The following is a 19,588-nucleotide window of genomic DNA, read 5'->3' as shown; positions in this document are numbered from 1 at the left end:
GAAGAGACTCTCCCCACTGCGCATGCGCGGGAAACTGACAGCGGCTGCTGACGCTCCCGCGCATGCGCCGGGAAACTGTCAGCGGCCGCTGACGCTCCCGCGCATGCGCCGCATTTCCGCGCCAGCTGGCGGGGAAACAAACGCCATTTCCGCCAGCTGGCGGGGCGGAAATCCCTCCAGCGTCAGCCTCGCCCCTCAATGTTGGGGCTAGGGCGCCAAAGGTGCGGAGCATTCCGCACCTTTGGGCCGGCGCGATGCCCGTCTGATTGGCGCCGTGTTTGGTGCCAGTCGGCGGACATCGCGCCGTTGGGGGAGAATTTTGCCCCTGGTCTCTCTCCATATAACGGAGGCCTCTCATCCGCTTTTCCACCTTCGCTCAAATTTTCCCTTCCTGCTGTACTCTCTTTATCCCTCTTCTCCTGGCTGTGTGCTGAGGAAGCTTTTCACAGGTAGAGGGAATTAATCTGGGAATCTGTTCAGTGGTTACCAGATTTTCTCTCACAGACCTCCATAAAGGATCATTGGATAGTGAGTAGCAGTCCTCGCCTACCTTTCCCTTTCTAGCCTGGAAGCCAATTGTAATTCTCCCATCTGTCTGTTTGAGGTAGGTTAGCTCAGGACAGATTTGGGGATTGTTCCTGGCTTGATCTCACAACATATAAATTAGTACCAGTGAAGAATCCGATTCAGCTTCTGGAAATTCCTACTTCTGCAGTTTGCAAAACAATTCTCCAATTTCTTGTCTCAAGGAAATTGATCTTCTGTTAGTCATGTGATCAGATTTACCATTGATCAGAAACTCAACTGGACCAGTCATATAAATACTGTGGCGACAAGAGCAGGTCAGAGGCATGGAAGCCTGCAGTGAGTAACTCCCGTCCTGACTCCCCAAATCCTGTCCACCACCTACAAGGCACAGGTCAGGAGTACTCTCCACTTGCCTGGAAGAATGCAGCTCCAACAACACTGAGGAAACTCAACACTATCCAGGACAAAGCAGCCCACTTGATTGGCACCCCTTCCACAAGCATTCACTCCATCCACCACCGACGCACAGTAGCAGCCGTGTGTACCATCTACAAGATGCACTGTAGGAGCTCACCAAGGCTCCTTATGCACAACCTGGAATTTCCCCTTCAAGTCACTCACCATCCTGACGTGGAACTATATCGCCATTCCGCCACTGTTCTTTGAACTCCCTCCCTAACAGCACTGTGGGTGTACCTACACCACATGGACTGCAGCAGTTGAAGAAGACAGATCACCACCACCTTCTCGAGGGAAATTAGGGATGGGCAATGAATGCTGGACTAGCCAGTGATACTTGCATCTCTTGAATGAATTAAAAAAGAGAAATTTAGTAACCTGACTGATGTGTGCCATTTGCTAGAACGCTGACTGTTCAGGAATGTGAAGCAAAGCTCTTTTTCTGAGCCAATACAATAACCTGTACAGATACAGAGTGACATCAAGTGGTAAATGACAATGAGCAAGTCGGAGGTCACTGCTCAGTATTAACATTGCAGGTTAAATGGACGCAGAGAAGGCATTTGATAGGGTGGAGTGGGAGTATTTATGGGAAGTGTTAAGGAGGTTTGGGTTTGGGAACGGGTTTATTAGCTGGGTTAGACTTCTTTATGGGGCTCCAACGGCAAGCGTAGTTACAGGTCGACATAGATCGGAGTATTTCCGACTATATAGGGGAACAAGACAGGGATACGCGCTGTCTCCATTGTTGTTCGCGTTGGCAATTGAACCTCTGGCCATGGCGTTGAGAGACTCCAGGAAATGGAGAGGGGTGATAAGAGGGGGTGAAAAACACTGAGTCTCGTTATACGCGGATGACCTATTGTTATACGTGTCGGACCCAGCGGGGGGATGATAGAGGTTATGCGAATTTTGAGGGGGTTCGGGGATTTCTCGGGGTATAGGCTAAACATGGGGAAGAGTGAATTATTTGTGATACATCCAGGGGACCAGAGTAGAGAGATAGAAGGCTTGCCTCTAAGGAAAGTGGAAAGAAACTTCCGATACCTGGGGATTCAGATCACTAGGAGCACAGACTTAATCTGACACGGTTGGTAGAACAAATGGAGGAGGACTTCAAGAGGTGGGACATGCAGCCTCTCTCGCTGGCGGGCAGGGTGCAAGCAATCAAGATGATGGTCCTCCCGAGGTTCTTATTTGTATTTCAATGTCTCCCTATACTAATCACCAAGACCTTTTTTAATAAAATAGACAGGAGCATCACGAGCTTCGTGTGGGCAGGGAAAGTTCCGAGAGTAAGGAGGGGGTTCCTTCAGCGTAGTAGGGACAGAGGAGGATTGGCACTACCGAACTTGGGCGATTACTATTGGGCCGCCAATGTGGCAATGATACGTAAATGGATGATGGAGGGTGAGGGAGCGGCGTGGAAAAGACTGGAGAGAAAGTCCTGTAAAGGGACGAGTTTAGAGGCGCTGGTGACGGCGCCGCTACCGATCTCACCTAAAAGCTTTACCACGAACCCGGTGGTGGCGGCAACATTGAATATCTGGGGACAGTGGAGGCGACAGAGAGGAGTGCGGGGAGCCCTGGTGGGATCCCCAATCAGGAACAACCATAGGTTCGCCCCAGGAAGAATGGGTGGAGGATTTCAGAGCTGGTACCAGTTGGGAATTAGGAGGGTGGGAGATTTATTTATAGATGGGACTTTTGCGAGCTTGGGAGCATTGGAGGAAAAGTATAAGTTGCCCCAGGGAAATTTCTTGAGATATATGCAGGTGAGGGCGTTTACTAGACAACAGGTGAGGGAATTTCCATTGCTCCCGACACAGGGGATACAGGACAGGGTGCTTTCAGGGGTGTGGGTCAGAGAGGGCAAGGTGTCAGAGATTTACCGAGCGATGAGGGAAGAGGGGGAGGAGTCGGTGGGCGAACTAAAAGGAAAGTGGGAAGAAGAACTAGGGGAGGAGATAGAGGAGGGTATGTGGGCTGATGCCCTAAGCAGGGTAAATTCCTCTTCCTCATGCCTGATTCAATTTAAGGTGCTACATAGAGCACACATAACGGGAGCAAGATTGAGCAGGTTCTTTGGAGTGGAGGACAAATGTGGGAGGTGTGGCGGGAGCCCGGCAAACCACGCACATATGTTTTGGGCGTGACCGGCACTGGAAGGGTATTGGAAGGGAGTGACGGGAGTGATTTCGCGGGTGGTGAAGGCCCGGGTCAAACCAGGCTGGGGGTTAGCTCTATTTGGAGTTGCGGAAGAGCCGGGAGTGCAGGAGGCGAAAGAGGCCGACGTTGTGGCCTTTGCGTCCCTAGTAGCCTGGCGCAGGATCCTACTCATGTGGAAAGAGGCGAAACCCTCCGGACTGGAGGCCTGGGTAAATTATATGGCGGGGTTCATTAAACTGGAGCAGATAAAGTTTGCCCTGAGAGGATCGGCTCAAGGGTTCACCAAGCGGTGGCAGCCATTTCTCGACTACCTAGGGGAACGTTAGAGGGAAGACACATGACCAGCAGCAGCAACCCAGGGGGAAGGGGGGGGGGGGAGGGGGGGAGGGGGGGGGGGGGTTTAGTTTAGTTTAGGTCAAAGATAAAAGGGTTTTGTTACTTGTGTATTGTTAAAAATTTCTGTATTGTTATTGTTGCGTTTGCTTTGTAAGAGGGGAAAAATTGTTGTTTGGGAAAAAAATTTCAATAAAACATTTTTTAAAAAAACATTGCAGGTTAAAAAAAAGTCAAACAGGGCAGCACGGTGGCGCAGTGGGTTAGCCCTGTAGACTCACGGCGCTGAGGTCCCAGGTTCGATCCCGGCTCTGGGTCACTGTCTGTGTGGAGTTTGCACATTCTCCCCGTGTTTGCGTGGGTTTTGCCCCCACAACCCAAAGATGTGCAGGCTAGGTGGATTGGCCACGCTAATTGCACCTTAATTGGAAAAAAAATGAATTGGATACACTAAATTTATTTTTTAAAAGTCAAACACCTCGCAGCCTGCAGACTAATCCAGACACTTGCTCTCTTTGGAGCGATTCATTCTGATGTAATGTACATTCAGGTAGTTTTTGACTCAGTTTTATGCTGAAAGTCTCGACTGTGAGCCCAATGTGACTCAAAGCAAAGTGATGAAGACTGTCCAGAGCTGGTTGCCGCATACTGCTTTCTTCTTTTTTTTAATCCTTGGATATACCTGGGCACTCTTTAAAGCTACCGTTCATGAATTTAAAGCTACCGTTCATGAATTTAAAGTTTTAGACAACGTGATGCACCCAGCCACACTGTCTAAACTTTGAAGACATAAGAGTTCTGACTATAAGACATGAAGAACTTTCGGGACAAAAGAAATCCAGAGTTCCTGACCAGTAGTGTTGCTTGGGACTAACTTGAAAATGCAAAGGTGGCTTCCCATCCTTCGCAATCTGTAAACCTCATCTAAAATTGCTACCTGACTCTGCAGAAAGGCCAACACCGCTGTAATTCATGTCCTCAGTCACCTACATTGAGTCCATTATTATAACCTTCTCATCCTTGCGTTTAAATCGCTCCTCACTTCTCCCTGTCTCTGTCACCTCAACCCGGTGAGAATATTGGGATTCAACCAACTCTGGCCTCTTGACCATCTCCCACCTCCCCATCATTGATGGCATTGTTATCTAGCTTCTAAGATCTTGAAATTCATCGGCATCATTTCGGCTTCTTGTCATTCTTTAAAGACTCTCCTTAAAATCGCCTCTGTGACCCAGAAGCTGACCACCCCTACAAATATCTCCTCGCCTGGGCCAGTGGCCATTTTTGGCGGATTATGCCATGGTGAAGCACTTTGGAATTCAAGTGGGATGAAAATGAGCATCTCGTTTCTTTTTTCTCTTGGCTGGTGCCGACACGATGGGCTCAATGGCCTCTTTCTGCACCGTAACCATTCTATGGTTCCATGGCCTGGAATGTTGTCCTACATTAAACCCAGTTGTTATGTTAAAAGCTGCATTACGTTCACTTCCCATTGGTTTGTACTTTTAAGTGCTTTATCCTAAATGCCGTGGGATATTTAACATGCACCTAAAAGGGCTGGCAGGATCTCTGTTCAATATCCCATCCGAAAGACCGTGCGTCCGCCAGTGTAGATCTCCCTCAGTACTGCACTGGAGAGTGAACCAGGAGTCTGAGTTCAAGTGTCTGGAGTGAGACTTGAACCCAAACCTTCTGACTAAGGCTTTTATTTAAAAAAAACTTTCATATTTGCATATGTAGGATGGACAGGCAATACGAGATAGGAAACTAGATTTTTATTATTAGGTCAAAGACTTTTATCATGCAAATTGAGACAATAGAGTTCTCGCAAACATTATAAACTGCACTTGCCTCAATTCTGAAAAAAGATAAACAATTCCTCTTTAAAATGATGAAATACACAGCAGGTAATTTGTTTAAAATGGTCAAAGTCCAAAGTGTGAGTAGTCTATTGTTTCAATTTGCATGATTAAGTCTTTGACCTAATAATAAAAACCTCAGTTTCCTATCGCATATCTCCTGTGCATTGTGGATTTGCAAATGTCAAAGGTTTGTTATTAATGAGAGGTGAGCAGACTTCACGTTTTACGAGTTGGCTCATTTGCCTGTTTTAATTTTAATTGTACTGTAATTAAAAGCCAGCCTTACCTTGAAACAATCTGTTGCGATCTGCAACAAAGCAAAAATTCGCAATGAATGTAGCAACTGTTCCTGGTAAACAATCAAATCACTTCATTTAATTAGTATTGTGTCACTTCACTGTGTATCCTTTGATCAGGTTGGCAGCTTTTGTTTTTGATGAACTAGCAATCAACTTCTGAATTGCAATCTGTCAGCAAGTCGAGATTGTGCACTGTGACTTGTCTTCCAATACAGAATGTGATGCTTTTGTTTGTCTTATTAAGTTGCATTTCCGGTTGAATTTGTTATATGTTGCCTTTAAACATCCCTCCCTGGCCACATACGCCTAAACAAATCCATTTGCCTTAGATGTTCAATAAGAGAGAATTCAATGGAGAGTTTTGAAAAGTGATCTTTGCAGGCTTGTCAAAACAGGCCCAAAGCCCCTCGTTCTTCTGAGTCGGCAGGTCGTGGATTCAAATCTCACTGCAGAGGCTTGAGCGCACAATCCAGGTTGGCACTCCAGTGTAACATTTTGAGGGAGTGCCACATTCAGGGACAAGACACTAAACTTGAGTCTGCCCTCTCGGATGGGCACTGTTTTGAAGGAAAGTGGGAGAGTTCTCCCCAGTGTCATAGAATTATAGAATCCCTACAGTGCAGAAGGAGGCCAATCGGCCCATTGAGTCTGCACTGCCCCTCCGAAAGTGCACCCTACCTAGTCCCACTCCCTTGCAACCTAACCCCTCATCTTTGGCCTGTGGGAGCAAACCGGGGCACCCGGAGGAAACCCACACAGACACTGGGCGAACGTACAAACTCCACACAATCACCCAAGGACGGAGTCGAACCCGGATCCTTGGTGCTGTGAGGCAGCAGTGCTAACGACTGTGCCACCGTGTTGCCTCCAACCTGGAAAATATTTCTTGCTGACTATCTGTTCACACTCGCATTGCAGTTTGGGGGAATGTGCCATGTGCATATTAGCTGCCACCTACCCTCCATCACTTTGAAAGTACTGCATTAGCTTTGAAGTACTGTGGGTCCTCCTGAGATAGTGAAAGGTGCTATATAAATGCAAGCTCTTACTGTTGTTTCCCTAAATCCTCACCAGTGTCTCATGTTGGAATGTGGATGTCCGGTGGAGGCCTTCCCCCAACATGGTCGAAAAGCTCCCCTGACCTTGTCTTATTTAGACAGGCAGGTGGGAAGAATCCCTACAGTGCAGAAGGAGGCCATTGGGCCTCCAGGTGTGAGACGGCAGAGTTCAATTCATGGATGTGTTCTCTCCATTCGCACAATCCATTACAAACAGATGGAGACTGTGAGACCCCCCTCCGCTTAGCCAGGAGAATCTGATTTCCCATTCGACCCCTTTAACATGCAGAAAGCAGTTGAGGGCATTGAATCAGGAAGTGGAAAATCCCGGTCAGTGTGTACCATGACGAATTATGGAAACCTTTGGAAATATATTGTAGATGCAGGGAACCTAGAATAGCGCAGAACAGTCGGAGACCACTTGACCCATCGAGTCTGAGCTGTCTCTTTGAAAGAACAATAAAATTAAATTAAAATGCTGGAAAATAATCGGGTCAGATCTGTGGGGAGAGGAAGATAGTTTAATGTACTAGATTTTTCCTGAGGGACTAGGTGGTGAGAGGCCTGGTAACATGGTGGCGGGAAGCAATGGGAGGGGAATCATTGTGCTCCCGTCACCACGGGATATTACCAGCAGCGGGAATGTCAGTGTCTTGGCCGTCCACCAGTCAGTTAATTGACCCTGTTAAGTGCCCAGCGAAGGATCACTTTCCCACCCCCGCCAGTATTTTATCAGGGCTGGGAGGTACCATGACAGCATGGCAAGAACCACAATAAACCCTGGCAGCATCCCAGCATCAATGGTCACCACCCTGCGGCTACAGCCCTCCCGATCAGCGAGCCAGCTTGCCCCAGCACAGTTAATAAAAGAAAAACTTGCCTTGTTTCCAAAGGTGCCTCAGCATGGCGGTTCCCTCTTTCCCCCTTCCTGCAACCTCAGTCGTGGCTGCCATCTATGGGTGGTGATGCTGCTGCCCATCCGATGGGGCTGGCAGCCCAGATGGCAGGGTGCCATCCTCGATTGTGCCGAGCTGGGATCTCTTTATTGGGTGCTGCCAGTAAAATGCTGCCCAGTGTCTAGCCGCCCAAGTCCACCCCTGCAGGGTTGGGCAACCTCAGCACCCCCTCAGCAAGAAACATCAGTCCACTATTTCAGGCCGGCGACCCTCAGAACTGGAAAATGTTAAACAAATAGCTTTTCATCAATTGGTTGGGGGAGGGGGTGGGGGGAGAGGGGGGAAGAAGAGACAGGGTTCGGGTGAAGAAACAGATAGGGTGGATGGCAGGAATGAATGACAAGGGATGGTGGCAGATGACAAAAGAGGGGCGATAATTGTAACAAATGTCAAAATAAGATTGAAATATTGTGAAATAATGATGGAGTGACTTTAAATTGATACCAAAGAAATCTAATTCCTTGCCCTTTCTTACAGATTGCAAGGCAACAGCAGCAGCTACTACAACAACAGCACAAGATTAACCTCCTTCAGCAACAAATCCAGGTCAGAGTTCAACCTCTTTGGGTGATATTGTTATTGATGTTTTATCTCGTGTCAGAGCTGGAGAGGGAGGATTCCTGAAGGATGATCGCTGTAGAGAGGTTGGAAGTGGTGTGAAGAGGGGAGAGATTGATGCAAACACTCCCAGCAAATTTGACAGGAAGCCAGAACATCTTTTGTATGCTCAGGACATGCAAAAACCTGCTGTTTTGCATTCGCTCTCAATACAGGCAGAGCAGCCAGCCAACTCACCAGGGATTCATGCTTTGAAAATGGGCTCGGACCTTTGAATCTCTCAGTCAGGTTGTCCTTGCAGGTTCCTATCATCTGCTCCACATCCACTATAGCAGTGTCCACTCAGACTCGCAAGGTTGCGCTTTCTTCTATCTTCCCCACCCCCCAATGTTGGGTGATCCCCTGAATCACTGACTGCTTCAAATTTTAGCTGTGAATCTAGACAATGAGTGCTGATGGATGGGATATATTTTTAATATAAATTTAGTGTACCCAATTCATGTTTTCCAATTAAGGGGCAATTTAGCATGGCCAATCCACCTACCCTGCACATCTTTGGGTTGTGGGGGCAAAACCCATACAAACACGGGGAGAATGTGCAAACTCCACACGGACAGTGACCCAGAGCCGGGATCGAACCTGGGACCTTGGTGCCGTGAGACAGCGCCCCAGAGCCGGGATCGAACCTGGGACCTCAGTGCCGTGAGACAGCAGTGCTAACCACTGCGCCACCATGCTGCCCCCTGGATGGGATATTTGACCATAGGATCATGTGCTATCAAATCCATTCCTTTTAAAAAAAATTTAAAATAAATTTAGAGTACTAAATTAATTTTCTTCCAATTAAGGGGCAATTTAGCATGGCCGATCCACCTACCCTGCACATCTTTGGGTTGTGGGGACGAAACCCACGAAACACGGAGAGAATTTGCAAACTCCACACAGACAGTGACCCAGAGCCGAGATTGAGTCTGGGACCTCGGCAGCATGAATCAGCAGTGCTAACCACTGTGCCACCATGCTGCTCCTGTCAAATCCATTCCTATTCTCACCCTACCCCCAGCTAGGGGCAATTCTACTGCCTCAGTGCTCCAACCTCCAGCAATCGATAAAGTCTGCACTGCCTAGATAATCAAACCCTGGATCCAGTCGTGTTCCACAGAGACAAGCTCACTTCACCAACTTAGCTGTGGGAACATTCTTCCTCCATTTACAATCGATGGATACCAGTGCCAGCCTTTTTGTTCTTTTCTCTCATCCTTCAAGGCGAAGATGACCACTCGGAGTGTTTGCTAGGGTTCCGGTGGGCAGGTGACTGCTAAGGTCGATCTGCACCAGAAGGTTCCACTGCAGAAGGTACAGATGATTGATTTTTGGATGAACCTCCTGATTTGTCATTGTTTTTGAAGGACTGACGAGCTTCTCCCAGGTCTTGAAGTAAATATCAAAACTCCTAAGTGAAGCCTTCAGAGTGTCCTTGTAGCGCTTCCTTTAGCCAGCATGAGAGTACACCCCGGACTCCAGCTCTCCAGAGAAGATTCGCTTCAGTAAGCGAATGTCAAGCATTCTGGTCACATGACAAGCTCAACTCTGTCATGATAGATGGGCAGCACGGTGGCGCAGTGGTTAGCACTGGGACTACGGCGCTGAGGACCTGGGTTTGAATCCTGGCCCTGGGTCACTGTCCGTGTGGAGTTTGCACATTTTCCCCGTGCCTGCGTTGGTTTCACCCCCACAACCCAAAGATGTGCTGGTTAGATGGATTAGCCAAGCTAAATTGCCCCTTAATTGGAAAAAAATAATTGGGTACTCTAAATTTATTTTTAAAAACTCTGTCGTGACGGTTTCAATATGGTGTGGAAGCTTGGGTGCCAGATTGAAAGATTCTACAATGCTCTGAAGTCTTGTCTACGGGCCCTATTGGTTCAACACCAACCCTCTATGCCAACAGTTCAGCATGCTCACAGAAAAAGCCGAAATTCTAAAAAAGACAGCCAGAGCATTTTAACCAGCTCCTCAATCGGCCTTCATTCATCAATGAAGAACCAGTCAAATGGCTACCCCAGGTTGCCATCAACTGTTCCCCTGATGGCTTTTCCACACTGTTTAGAAACACTAAGAATACTCGGGGCGGGATTCTCCGGCCCCCCTGCCGGGTCGGAGAATCGCCGGGGGGTGACGTGACTCTAGCCCCGCCGTTCTGATGCCAGCTGCCGAATTGTCGGGCGCCGGTTTTCAGGCGGGGGCGGGGATCACGCCGTGCTGGTCTGGCAGCAGCCCCCCCCTGGCAGTTCTCCGGGCGAGCAGCATCACATGGTCCATCACGGCGGGACCTGGCTTGTCGGCCGTCTAGCGGGGTCCTCGGGGGGGAGGGGGGGATCCTGGCCCGCAATCGGGGCCCACCGATCTGCGGGCGGGCCTGTGCCGTGGGGGCACTCTTTCCCTCCACGCTGGCCTCTGTAAGGCTCCGCCATGACCGGCGCGGAGAAGAAACCCCCTGCACATGCGCAGGAAACACGCTAGTTCACACAGTTCTGTGCAGGCGCCAGAACACGCTGGCGGTTCTGTGCATGCGCCAACTCATGCCGGCCCAAGGTGACCCTTCGGTGCCGGTTGGCGCAGCGCCAATCTCTCCGGTGCCGGCCTAGCCCCCGGAGGTGCGGAGGATTCCGCAATTTACGGGCGGCTCGACGCCGGAGTGGTTCGTGCTGCTCTTGGTGCCGGCGTCGGGCCATCGCGCCAAGTGCGGGAGAATCCCACCCTCAAAACTCTTATCTAGTGGCAGAACTCCAGAAGCTGATCCTATTCTACAAGGTTGGAGGTCAAAAGGTTCACTGAACTCTTTCCGTCCACGTGGAACCAAGGAACCATCCTGCAAGAACACCAGATTCCTCCATTTTGCACCTATACTTTAAAAAAAATAAATGTTTTTATTGTTTTTTTTGTTACACATAGCACAATATAAATACACACAAAAAGATAAGACTTTTGCAAGGTGGAGGGGCCTGGGTGGTGCCCTTAATGTTATTTACATTCCGGTTGTTTTTTGTTATTTACATGAGTTTAGATCGTTTCTTCTTTTCGCTTTCTTTCACCCTTGCTGCGTTTGTTGTGGTCCTCGTGTGGTTCCCCTCTCTTTTCTCCCTCCTGGTCTGTCCCCCCCGTCCCCCGTTCCCCCCCCCCCCCCATTTCCCGGCTCTCCCACCAGGTTCGGTTTCGTTTTGTTTGTTTCCCTGGGCCCTCCCCCTCTTTCCTTTTGTGTCTTGGCTACTTTCTCTTCATCCCTGGCTACCTAGATGCTGGCCACAAACAGGTCCTGGAACAGCCGGGTGAATGGCTCCCATGGTTTGTGGATGCCATCTTCCGACCCATGGATGGCAAATTTGATTTTCTCCATTGGGAGAAATTCCGATAGCTTTCGGTGGTGCTGCTGACTGCTAGCTGAGCTGGATCCTCCGGCGGGTGTTCCGGGAGGAAAAGGCAAGGGTGTCGGCCATCCTCCCCATGAAGAGATCTGGCTGATCTAATACCCTGAAGACCCCCACTTTCGGGCGTGGCTCCACCCTATTCCCCACCATTTTGGACATTGCCTCGAAGAAGGCTGTCCAATACCCGGCAAGACCAAAACATGTGGGCTTGGTTGGCCGGGCCTTCTTGGCACCGTTCACATCTGTCCTCCACCCCCAGGAAGAACCTGCTCATTCGGGTTCTGGTCAAGTGGGCTCTATGTACCACTTTTAATTGAGTTAGGTTGAGCCTTGCGCATGTGGAGGTGAAGTTGACCCTTTGCAGTGCGTCGCTCCAGAGTTCCCACCCTATTTCGACCCCAAGTCCTCCTCTCACTTCTTCCTTGTTCCGTCCAATTTGGCGTTGGCCCTCTATCAGTCATCCGTACATGTCACTACAGTTCCCTCTGTCTAACATATCTGCAATCAGTAATAATAATCATCGCTTATTGTCACAAGTAGGCTTCAAATGAAGTTACTGTGAAAAGCCCCTAGTCGCCACATTCGGCATCTCTTCAGGAAGGCTGGTACGGGAGTAGTTCCTCTAGTAGTGACTGTCACGGCGGTTATGGGCATGTCCTTGTTTCCTTCCATAGGAAGTTTTTAAGCTGCAGGTACCTGTATTCGTTGCCCCCTCCTAGATGAAATATTTCCGTTGGTTCGTCCAGTGTTGTGACCCTACCGCCGGTGTACAGGCCTCTAAATGTCCACCCATCCCGTCTCCACCTTTTAAAGGAGGCGTCTGGGAGCGCCGGCGTGAGCCTGTGGTTGTTGCAGATGGGGCCCCATTGGTCATTTTGGTTAGGCCGAAATGTTGTCACAGCTGGTTCCACGACTGGAGTGTTGCCAGCACCACTGGGCTGTTTGAGTGCTTCTTGGGTGGGGATGGGAGTGCCGCCGTGGCTAGGGCCCGGCGGGAAGGCCACTTCCAGGAGTCATCCTCCGCATTTCCCACCTATATCAATGGAAACGAACGCGCCAATCTTGTGACAATCCGAAAGGAGTCTCACTCCTCTCCATCACTGGCAAAATCTTCGCTAGAATCTTTCTGAATCACTTAGTGCAACATCTCCGCCACAAGATGCTGTTGGAAAGTTGATGCGGTTTTATCAAATGTTGAGGAAGAACTGATGTGGTGTTTGCATTTTGGACAGCAGCTCCAGGAGAAATGCCAGAAACGGAGCATGTGCATTCTCCCCTGGTCTGCGTGGGCAGGTCTCAAGCCTTGCGATTGCTGGCTATCTGGCCTGGTGGCCTTTGTTCTTCATGGTCGGTTCCCCGCCTGCCCTCCTCAGCCCTAGCCTGGAGGACTGTGGGAGGAAAGCGGATCACCAGGAGAAAACCCACGCGAACACGGAGGAAACATGTAAACTCCACAGTCACCTGATGCCAGAATCGAAACCGGGTCCCTGGTGCTGTGAGGCAGCAGTGCTAACTACTGTGCCGCCCAACGTCCAATGTTAGGCTGACTAGCTGGTAGTTCCCCGATTTCTGTCTCCTACTTTCTTTTAACAGGGGTTTTGTTACACTTGGGGTTTTCCAATTCACTGGGATCTTTCCAGAATGACTATTTATCCCAACTCTCTGCTTCCAGTCTTCTTTCCATGCGAATCAAACCTGACCACCATAAGCTCTTATCTTGTGCAGTGACCTGACCTAGCACCTTATGAAATGCCTTTGGAAATCTAAAGACGCTACATCCACTGGTTCCTCGTTATCCACGCTGCTTGTTATAGTCTCAAAAAGCTCATGCGCATAAATTTGTTGAACACTTTTTCCTTTTCACAGAACATATGAACTAGGAGCAGGAGTAGGCCATCTGGCCCCTCGAGCCTGCTCCACCATTCAATGAGATCATGGCTGATCTTTTGTGGACTCAGCTCCACTTTCCGGCCTGAACACCATAAACCTTCATCCTTTTATTCTTCAAAAAACTATCTATCTTTATCTTAAAAACATTTAATGAAGGAGCCTCTACTGCTTCACTGGGCAAGGAATTCCATAGATTCACAACCCTTTGGGCGAAGAAGTTCCTCCTAAACTCAGTCATAAATCTACTTCCCCTTATTTTGAGGCTATGCCCCCTAGTTCTGCTTTCACCCGCCAGTGGAAACAACCTGCCCGCATCTATCCTATCTATTCCCTTCATAATTTTATATGTTTCTATAAGATATATCCCCCCTCATCCTTCTAACTTCCAACGAGTACAGTCCCAGTCTACTTAACCTCTCCTCGTAATCCAACCCCTTCAGCTCTGGGATTAACCTAGTGAATCTCCTCTGCACACCCTCCAGTGCCAGTACGTCCTTTCTCAAATAAGGAGACCAAAACTTAACACAATACTCCAGGTGTGGCCTCACTAACACCTTATACAATTGCAGCATAACCTCCCTAGTCTTGACCTCCATCCCTCTAGCAATGAAGGACAAAATTCCATTTGCCTTCTTAATCACCTGTTGCACCTGTAAACTAACTTTTTGCGACTCAAGAACCTTGTTGACTCTGCCCGGGATTTTATAAATTTCCTGCTATTAACTCTTTAATAATGGATTCTGGTATTTTCTCAAACACAGATGTTCGGCTGATCAGCCTGTCGTTCCCTACTTTCTGTTTCCTACTTTCTTGAACAGAGTGTTGTTTAATTTGGGATTTTCCAATCCACTGGGACCTCACCAGAATCTAGGGAATTTCGGAAGATTACAACCAACGCAACTCTATCTCTGCAGCCACTTCTTTTAAGACCTTGGGATGTAGCCCATCAGAACCAAGGAACTTTCAGCCTTCCAGCCCATTAGTATTCCCATTACTGTTTCTGTAATGATTATGATTGTTCCTCCATCCCCTTGATTTTCTATTACTTTTAGGATGCTTTTTGCGTCTTCCACTGTAAAGACTGATGCAAAATACTTCTTCAAAGCCTCTGCCATTGCCTTGTTTCCCATTATTCCCTTGTCCCATTCTCTAAGGGACCAATGCTCACTTTAGCTACTCTCTTCCTTTTATATACTTGTAGAAGCTTGTCTGTTCTCATATTTCTTACTAGTTTTCACTCGTACTCCAATTGCTCCTTTTTTTTGTTGCTGATTTCTAAAACTTTTCCCACCTTCTGCCCTACCTCTAATCTTTTCAGCATTGTATATCTTTTATTTCAATTAGATATAGCACTCCCTCAGTGCTTTTTCTTTTGATTATTCTTTCCTGGGTCAGCACTTGTTGCCTGTCGTCAATTGCCCTTGAACAAAGTGGTGTTAGGCCATTTCAGAGGGCAATTAAAAGTCAATCACATTGATGTGGGTCTGGAGTCACATGTGCGTCAGATAAGGTAAGGTCAGCAGATTTCCTTCCCTAAAAGGGCATTGGTGAACCAGATAGGTTTTTACAACAATCGACGATAGTTTCATACTCACCGTTACTGAGAGTAGCTTTTAAATCCAGATTTTATTAGTTTAATTTAAATTCCACTAGCCTCCTTGGTGGTATTTGAACCCACATCCCCAGAGCATTGCCTGGGCCTCTGGATTACTAGGCCAGTGACATTACCACAATGCGACCGCGAGTGTCATCCGAGATAATAAATTGTCCCCATTTCCTGATAACTTAATCTATTACAGTACAACTAAAGTAAAGCAGTTTATGTTACAACTCGGGAATCCTTAAGTCTTTCACTGCATGCTTTTGGATATGCTACTGTAAGGAGCATTGAAATTGAGACTGCAGTACTGGACCCTTTTTTTGGCTTGAAACCTTTCTGCGGTAAATCATTGTGTGTCAGCAGCAGCTGTTTCCATAAAATTTTAAATGTTGACTCACATTATTCACTGAAGCAGCACCAGCTCAGAAAAAAAAAAAGAAATCAAGTGTTTCCCATGACTTTGCAACCTTTTCCCAAACAACTGAGATCTCAGGCCTGCGACACAACAATTGCTTCTCACAGAAGCCATCACAGCTGATGTCCTATCGTTTACCAGAGTGGGACCCCGCCCAGCGTCTGCAGATAAACCCCTGGGAACTCCGAGCATAAATGTATGCACTGCTTTAGCTGCAAATGTCGACCGTTACCTAAACCCTGCTGTTTCATAAACTGACCAGTTTGGGTTGCCGTGCTGTTTTAACAGGAGGCTGCTGAAAGGGGACTGTTACAGAGAATAGAATATCCCCACCTACCAATCCTCCCACTCCTCCCAGCCAGCCAAGCACCTAAACGAAAAAAAACAAATTATTGGCCGGAATTTTCTGGCCGTTCTCGTCGGTGGAATCTTCTGGTCCCGCTAACATTGCAGCCCGCTGCGGGTTTCCCAACGGCGAGGGGTGCATAGAAGGGGAAACCCCACTGACAGCGGTGGATCAGAATATCCTCTGCTGGTCAATCGTGGGCCACCTCTGCCCCTGCGAAACACGTTATGGGGGTGATGTGTACTATCCCGCACTTTTTTTTTTTGTTGCAATAGAATAGAACCAGTACAGTGCAGTAGGATCCATTCAGCCCATTGAGTTAGCCCTGACCCTCCGAAAGAGCACCCTAAGCTGACACACGCCTTAGCCCTGCAACCCACTCTGCTCAGCCCTGGACAATAAGGGGCAATTTAGCATGACCAATCCACCTAATCTGCGCATCTTTGGACTGGGGAAGGAAACTCATGCAGACACTGGGAGAATGTGCAAATTCCACACAGTCACCCAAGACCGGAATTGAACCTGGGCCCCTGGTGCTGTCAGGCAGCAGTGCGAACCACTGTACCACCATGCTGCCCTAGTGCGTCAAAACATTCCCTCCACATGCCTCATAAACAGTTAATCACTGAGCTTTTGTATGTTTTGGTATGTTTGGGTTTGTTTCCTATGTTGCATTTCCATAGTTTTAATGCAAAGAATTTAGAATGCCTATGAACAGGCAATTGCGTTTGCAGATCAGTGTTTGTGTCTATGTGCTTTTGACCCCCAACCATAAGAAAAATAAAATTCTTGCATTTATAAGGAACCTTTCACAACCCCTGGACATTTTGAAACTTTTTGAAGATCAATTAAGTAATTTTTAAGATCAATGAAGTAATTTTTGAAGTGTGGTCCTTTGTTGTAATGTATGAAACATGGCAGCTAATTTGCATTCGGCAAACTCTCGAAAACAGCAATGTGACCCAGATCATCTGTTCATCTGTTTATTTTCCTGCGGTGTTGGTTGAGGAATAATTATTGTCCAGGATACCAACGTTAACTCTGTCACCGTTCTTCAAAATAATGCAATGGAATTCTTCATATTCACCCAAGCAGGTTCATGGGGCGGGAGGGATGGGGGTGGGGGGGGTGGGGGGGTGGGGGGGGGGGGGGCGGTGTCTCTGTTTAATCTCTTAACCAAAAGGCAGCAGCTCCATCAGAGAAATTTACCCTTGGTACTGCACTGGATTGTCCGTATTGATTTTTGTACTCCAGTCATGGAGTAGGATTTGAACCCAGAACCATGTGATTTAGAGGTGAGTGTGCTAGCAACTGAGCCATGGCTGACACACAAGGTTAATGGACTTCTTTGTCATTGAAGTTGAGACCGTCTGTTCAGCTTCCCTTTTTCCCCTCCCCCCTTTCCCAAGATCTCTCTTTACATTCCTCTCCCACCCTAGCCGTGAACTCGCATCTTTCTCTAATTTCTCTCCTATCTTCCTTCGTGCTCTTCCCCCAACACTATCTTTTCCATAAGATCCACCTCCTGGTCCCCTAATGCTATTCTCAGTAAATTGCTGACCCCCCCCCCCCCCAATTTCCCTTCCTCGCCCCATGCTATCTGATCTTAGCGGTTCACTCTCCTCGTGCACTGCCCCTCGCCCCTTCAAATCAGCCCCTTCAATAAAGGGGCTGGTTTAGCACAGTGGGCTAAACAGCTGGCTTGTAATGCAGAACAAGGTCAGCAGCGCGGGTTCAATTCCTGTACCAGCCTCCCCAAACAGGTGCCGGAAAGTGGCGACTAGGGGCTTTTGACAGTTACTTCATTGAAGCCTACTTGTGACTATAAGCTATTCTTATTCTTCTTATTATTATTATCTGTCATCATTACTTCTCTCCTTTAAAAATAAAAGCTTCCTCTCTTGTGTTTGCAAAATTGCTCCATATCCCACCTCACCTCCATTTCCACTCCAAAGTCGATTAACGTGTTGTCACCTCCCAAATCTGTGCCCACCTTCCTCATAAAGCCATATTTAAAGAGTCGCGCAGACTAGATATGTTAGCTCCCTTTTCTCTCCACAGATGCTGTCAGACCTGCTGTAGTTTCTGTTTTTGTTTCAGATTCCAGCATCCGCAGTAATTTGCTTTTATCTTCAAATCCCCCCCAACCTGGTCGCTTTCCCTGCCACAGTACCAAAGTGGCTCTTATCAAAGTTACATAAGACATACTATGTGACTGTGATAATGACTACTCGCCACTTCCCCTCCATCCACCGTTCCTTGTCCTTTTCAACCAGATTGCAACCTTTGACATTGTTGACTGCACCATCATTCTCTAACATCTCTCTACCGTAGTTCAGTTGAGTGGGAAAGCTCTCACCTGTTTCCATTCTGATTTGCCCACTTGTCGCCGGCATCGTTCCCTCTTGCAAGCCCCCAAGCGTAAAGCCCCTCCTAAGTTCTCATCTGCTTCCTGTCCTTTGTTGACATCATCCAGAAAATTGTATGTTTCCACATGTACGCTGATGACGCCCAGCACTATTCAATCTCTCCCTCTTCCAACTTCTCCAGTGTCTCTAACTTGTCAAATGGCTTATCCAACACCGAGTACAAGATGAGGAGGATTTGTCCCAGTTAAATATTGTGGCGACCTGCGGAAGTCAATGGGCTGGATTTGACAGTCAGTGGCACAGTGATGCGGCCCGTTGATGACTTCGAATCAAACAATGATCAAATGTACCTCGGTTCCTGTGGCACAAGATTCAGTTTGAGGGAGGGAGAATTCCCTCCCAGCATTGGCTTCAGTGCAGCCCAGCCTGCTGAGCAGCCCAGGCAAATACAGCAGGCACCTCTAGCAGTGAGTTCCAGTTTCTACACCAGAAAACAAACATTATAAACCAGGCTGCTGCAATGAAACAGGATTAGATGTTGTTGTGATGGGAGACTTTAACTTCCCCAATATTGACTGGGACTTACTTAGTGCTCGGGGCTTGGACGGGGCAGAGTTTGTAAGGAGCATCCAGGAGGACTTCTTAAAACAATATGTAGATAGTCCAACTAGGGAAGGGGCTGTACTGGACCTGGTATTGGGGAATGAGCCAGGCCAGGTGGTAGAAGTTTCAGTAGGGGAGCATTTCAGGAACAGTGACCACAATTCAGTAAGTTTTAAAGTGCTGGTGGACAAGGATAAGAGTGGTCTTATGGTGAATGTGCTAAATTGGGGGAAGGCTAATTATAACAATATTAGGCGGGAACTGAAGAACATAGATTGGGGGCGGATGTTTGAGGGTAAATCAACATCTGACATGTGGGAGGCTTTCAAATGTCAGTTGAAAGGAATTCAGGACCGGCATGTTCCTGTGAGGAAGAAGGATAAATACGGCAATTTTCGGGAACCTTGGTTGACGAGAGACATTGTAGGCCTGGTCAAAAAGAAAAAGGAGGCATTTGTCAGGGCTAAAAGGCTGGGAACAGACGAAGCCTGCGTGGAATATAAGGAAAGTAGGAAGGAACTTAAGCAAGGAGTCAGGAGGGCTAGAAGGGGTCACGAAAAGTCATTGGCAAATAGGGTTAAGGAAAATCCCAAGGCATTTTACACGTGCATAAAAAGCAAGAGGGTAGTCAGGGAAAGGGTTGGTCCACTGAAGGACAGGGGAGGGAATCAATGTGTGGAGCCAGAGGAAATGGGCGAGGTACTAAATGAATACT

General features: G+C 48.0%; 1 protein-coding gene across 9 annotated transcripts in view; it reads left to right on the top strand.

Annotated features, from left to right (window-relative positions):
* sox5 (SRY-box transcription factor 5) overlaps nt 1–19,588 on the top strand; it is a 516,307-nt gene that overhangs the window by 267,310 nt on the left and 229,409 nt on the right. For all 9 annotated transcript variants that reach the window (XM_072471812.1, XM_072471809.1, XM_072471813.1 and 6 more), the window contains one exon: nt 8,142–8,210. In XM_072471812.1, coding sequence (XP_072327913.1) covers nt 8,142–8,210 — 69 coding nt within the window. The remainder of the gene's footprint in view (nt 1–8,141; nt 8,211–19,588) is intronic.

The sequence above is a fragment of the Scyliorhinus torazame genome, chromosome 13 (genome assembly GCF_047496885.1).
Source record: "Scyliorhinus torazame isolate Kashiwa2021f chromosome 13, sScyTor2.1, whole genome shotgun sequence".
Lineage (NCBI taxonomy): Eukaryota > Metazoa > Chordata > Chondrichthyes > Carcharhiniformes > Scyliorhinidae > Scyliorhinus > Scyliorhinus torazame.
Note: the sequence above shows the minus strand (reverse complement) of the source record. Positions and strands in the feature narration are given on the sequence as shown.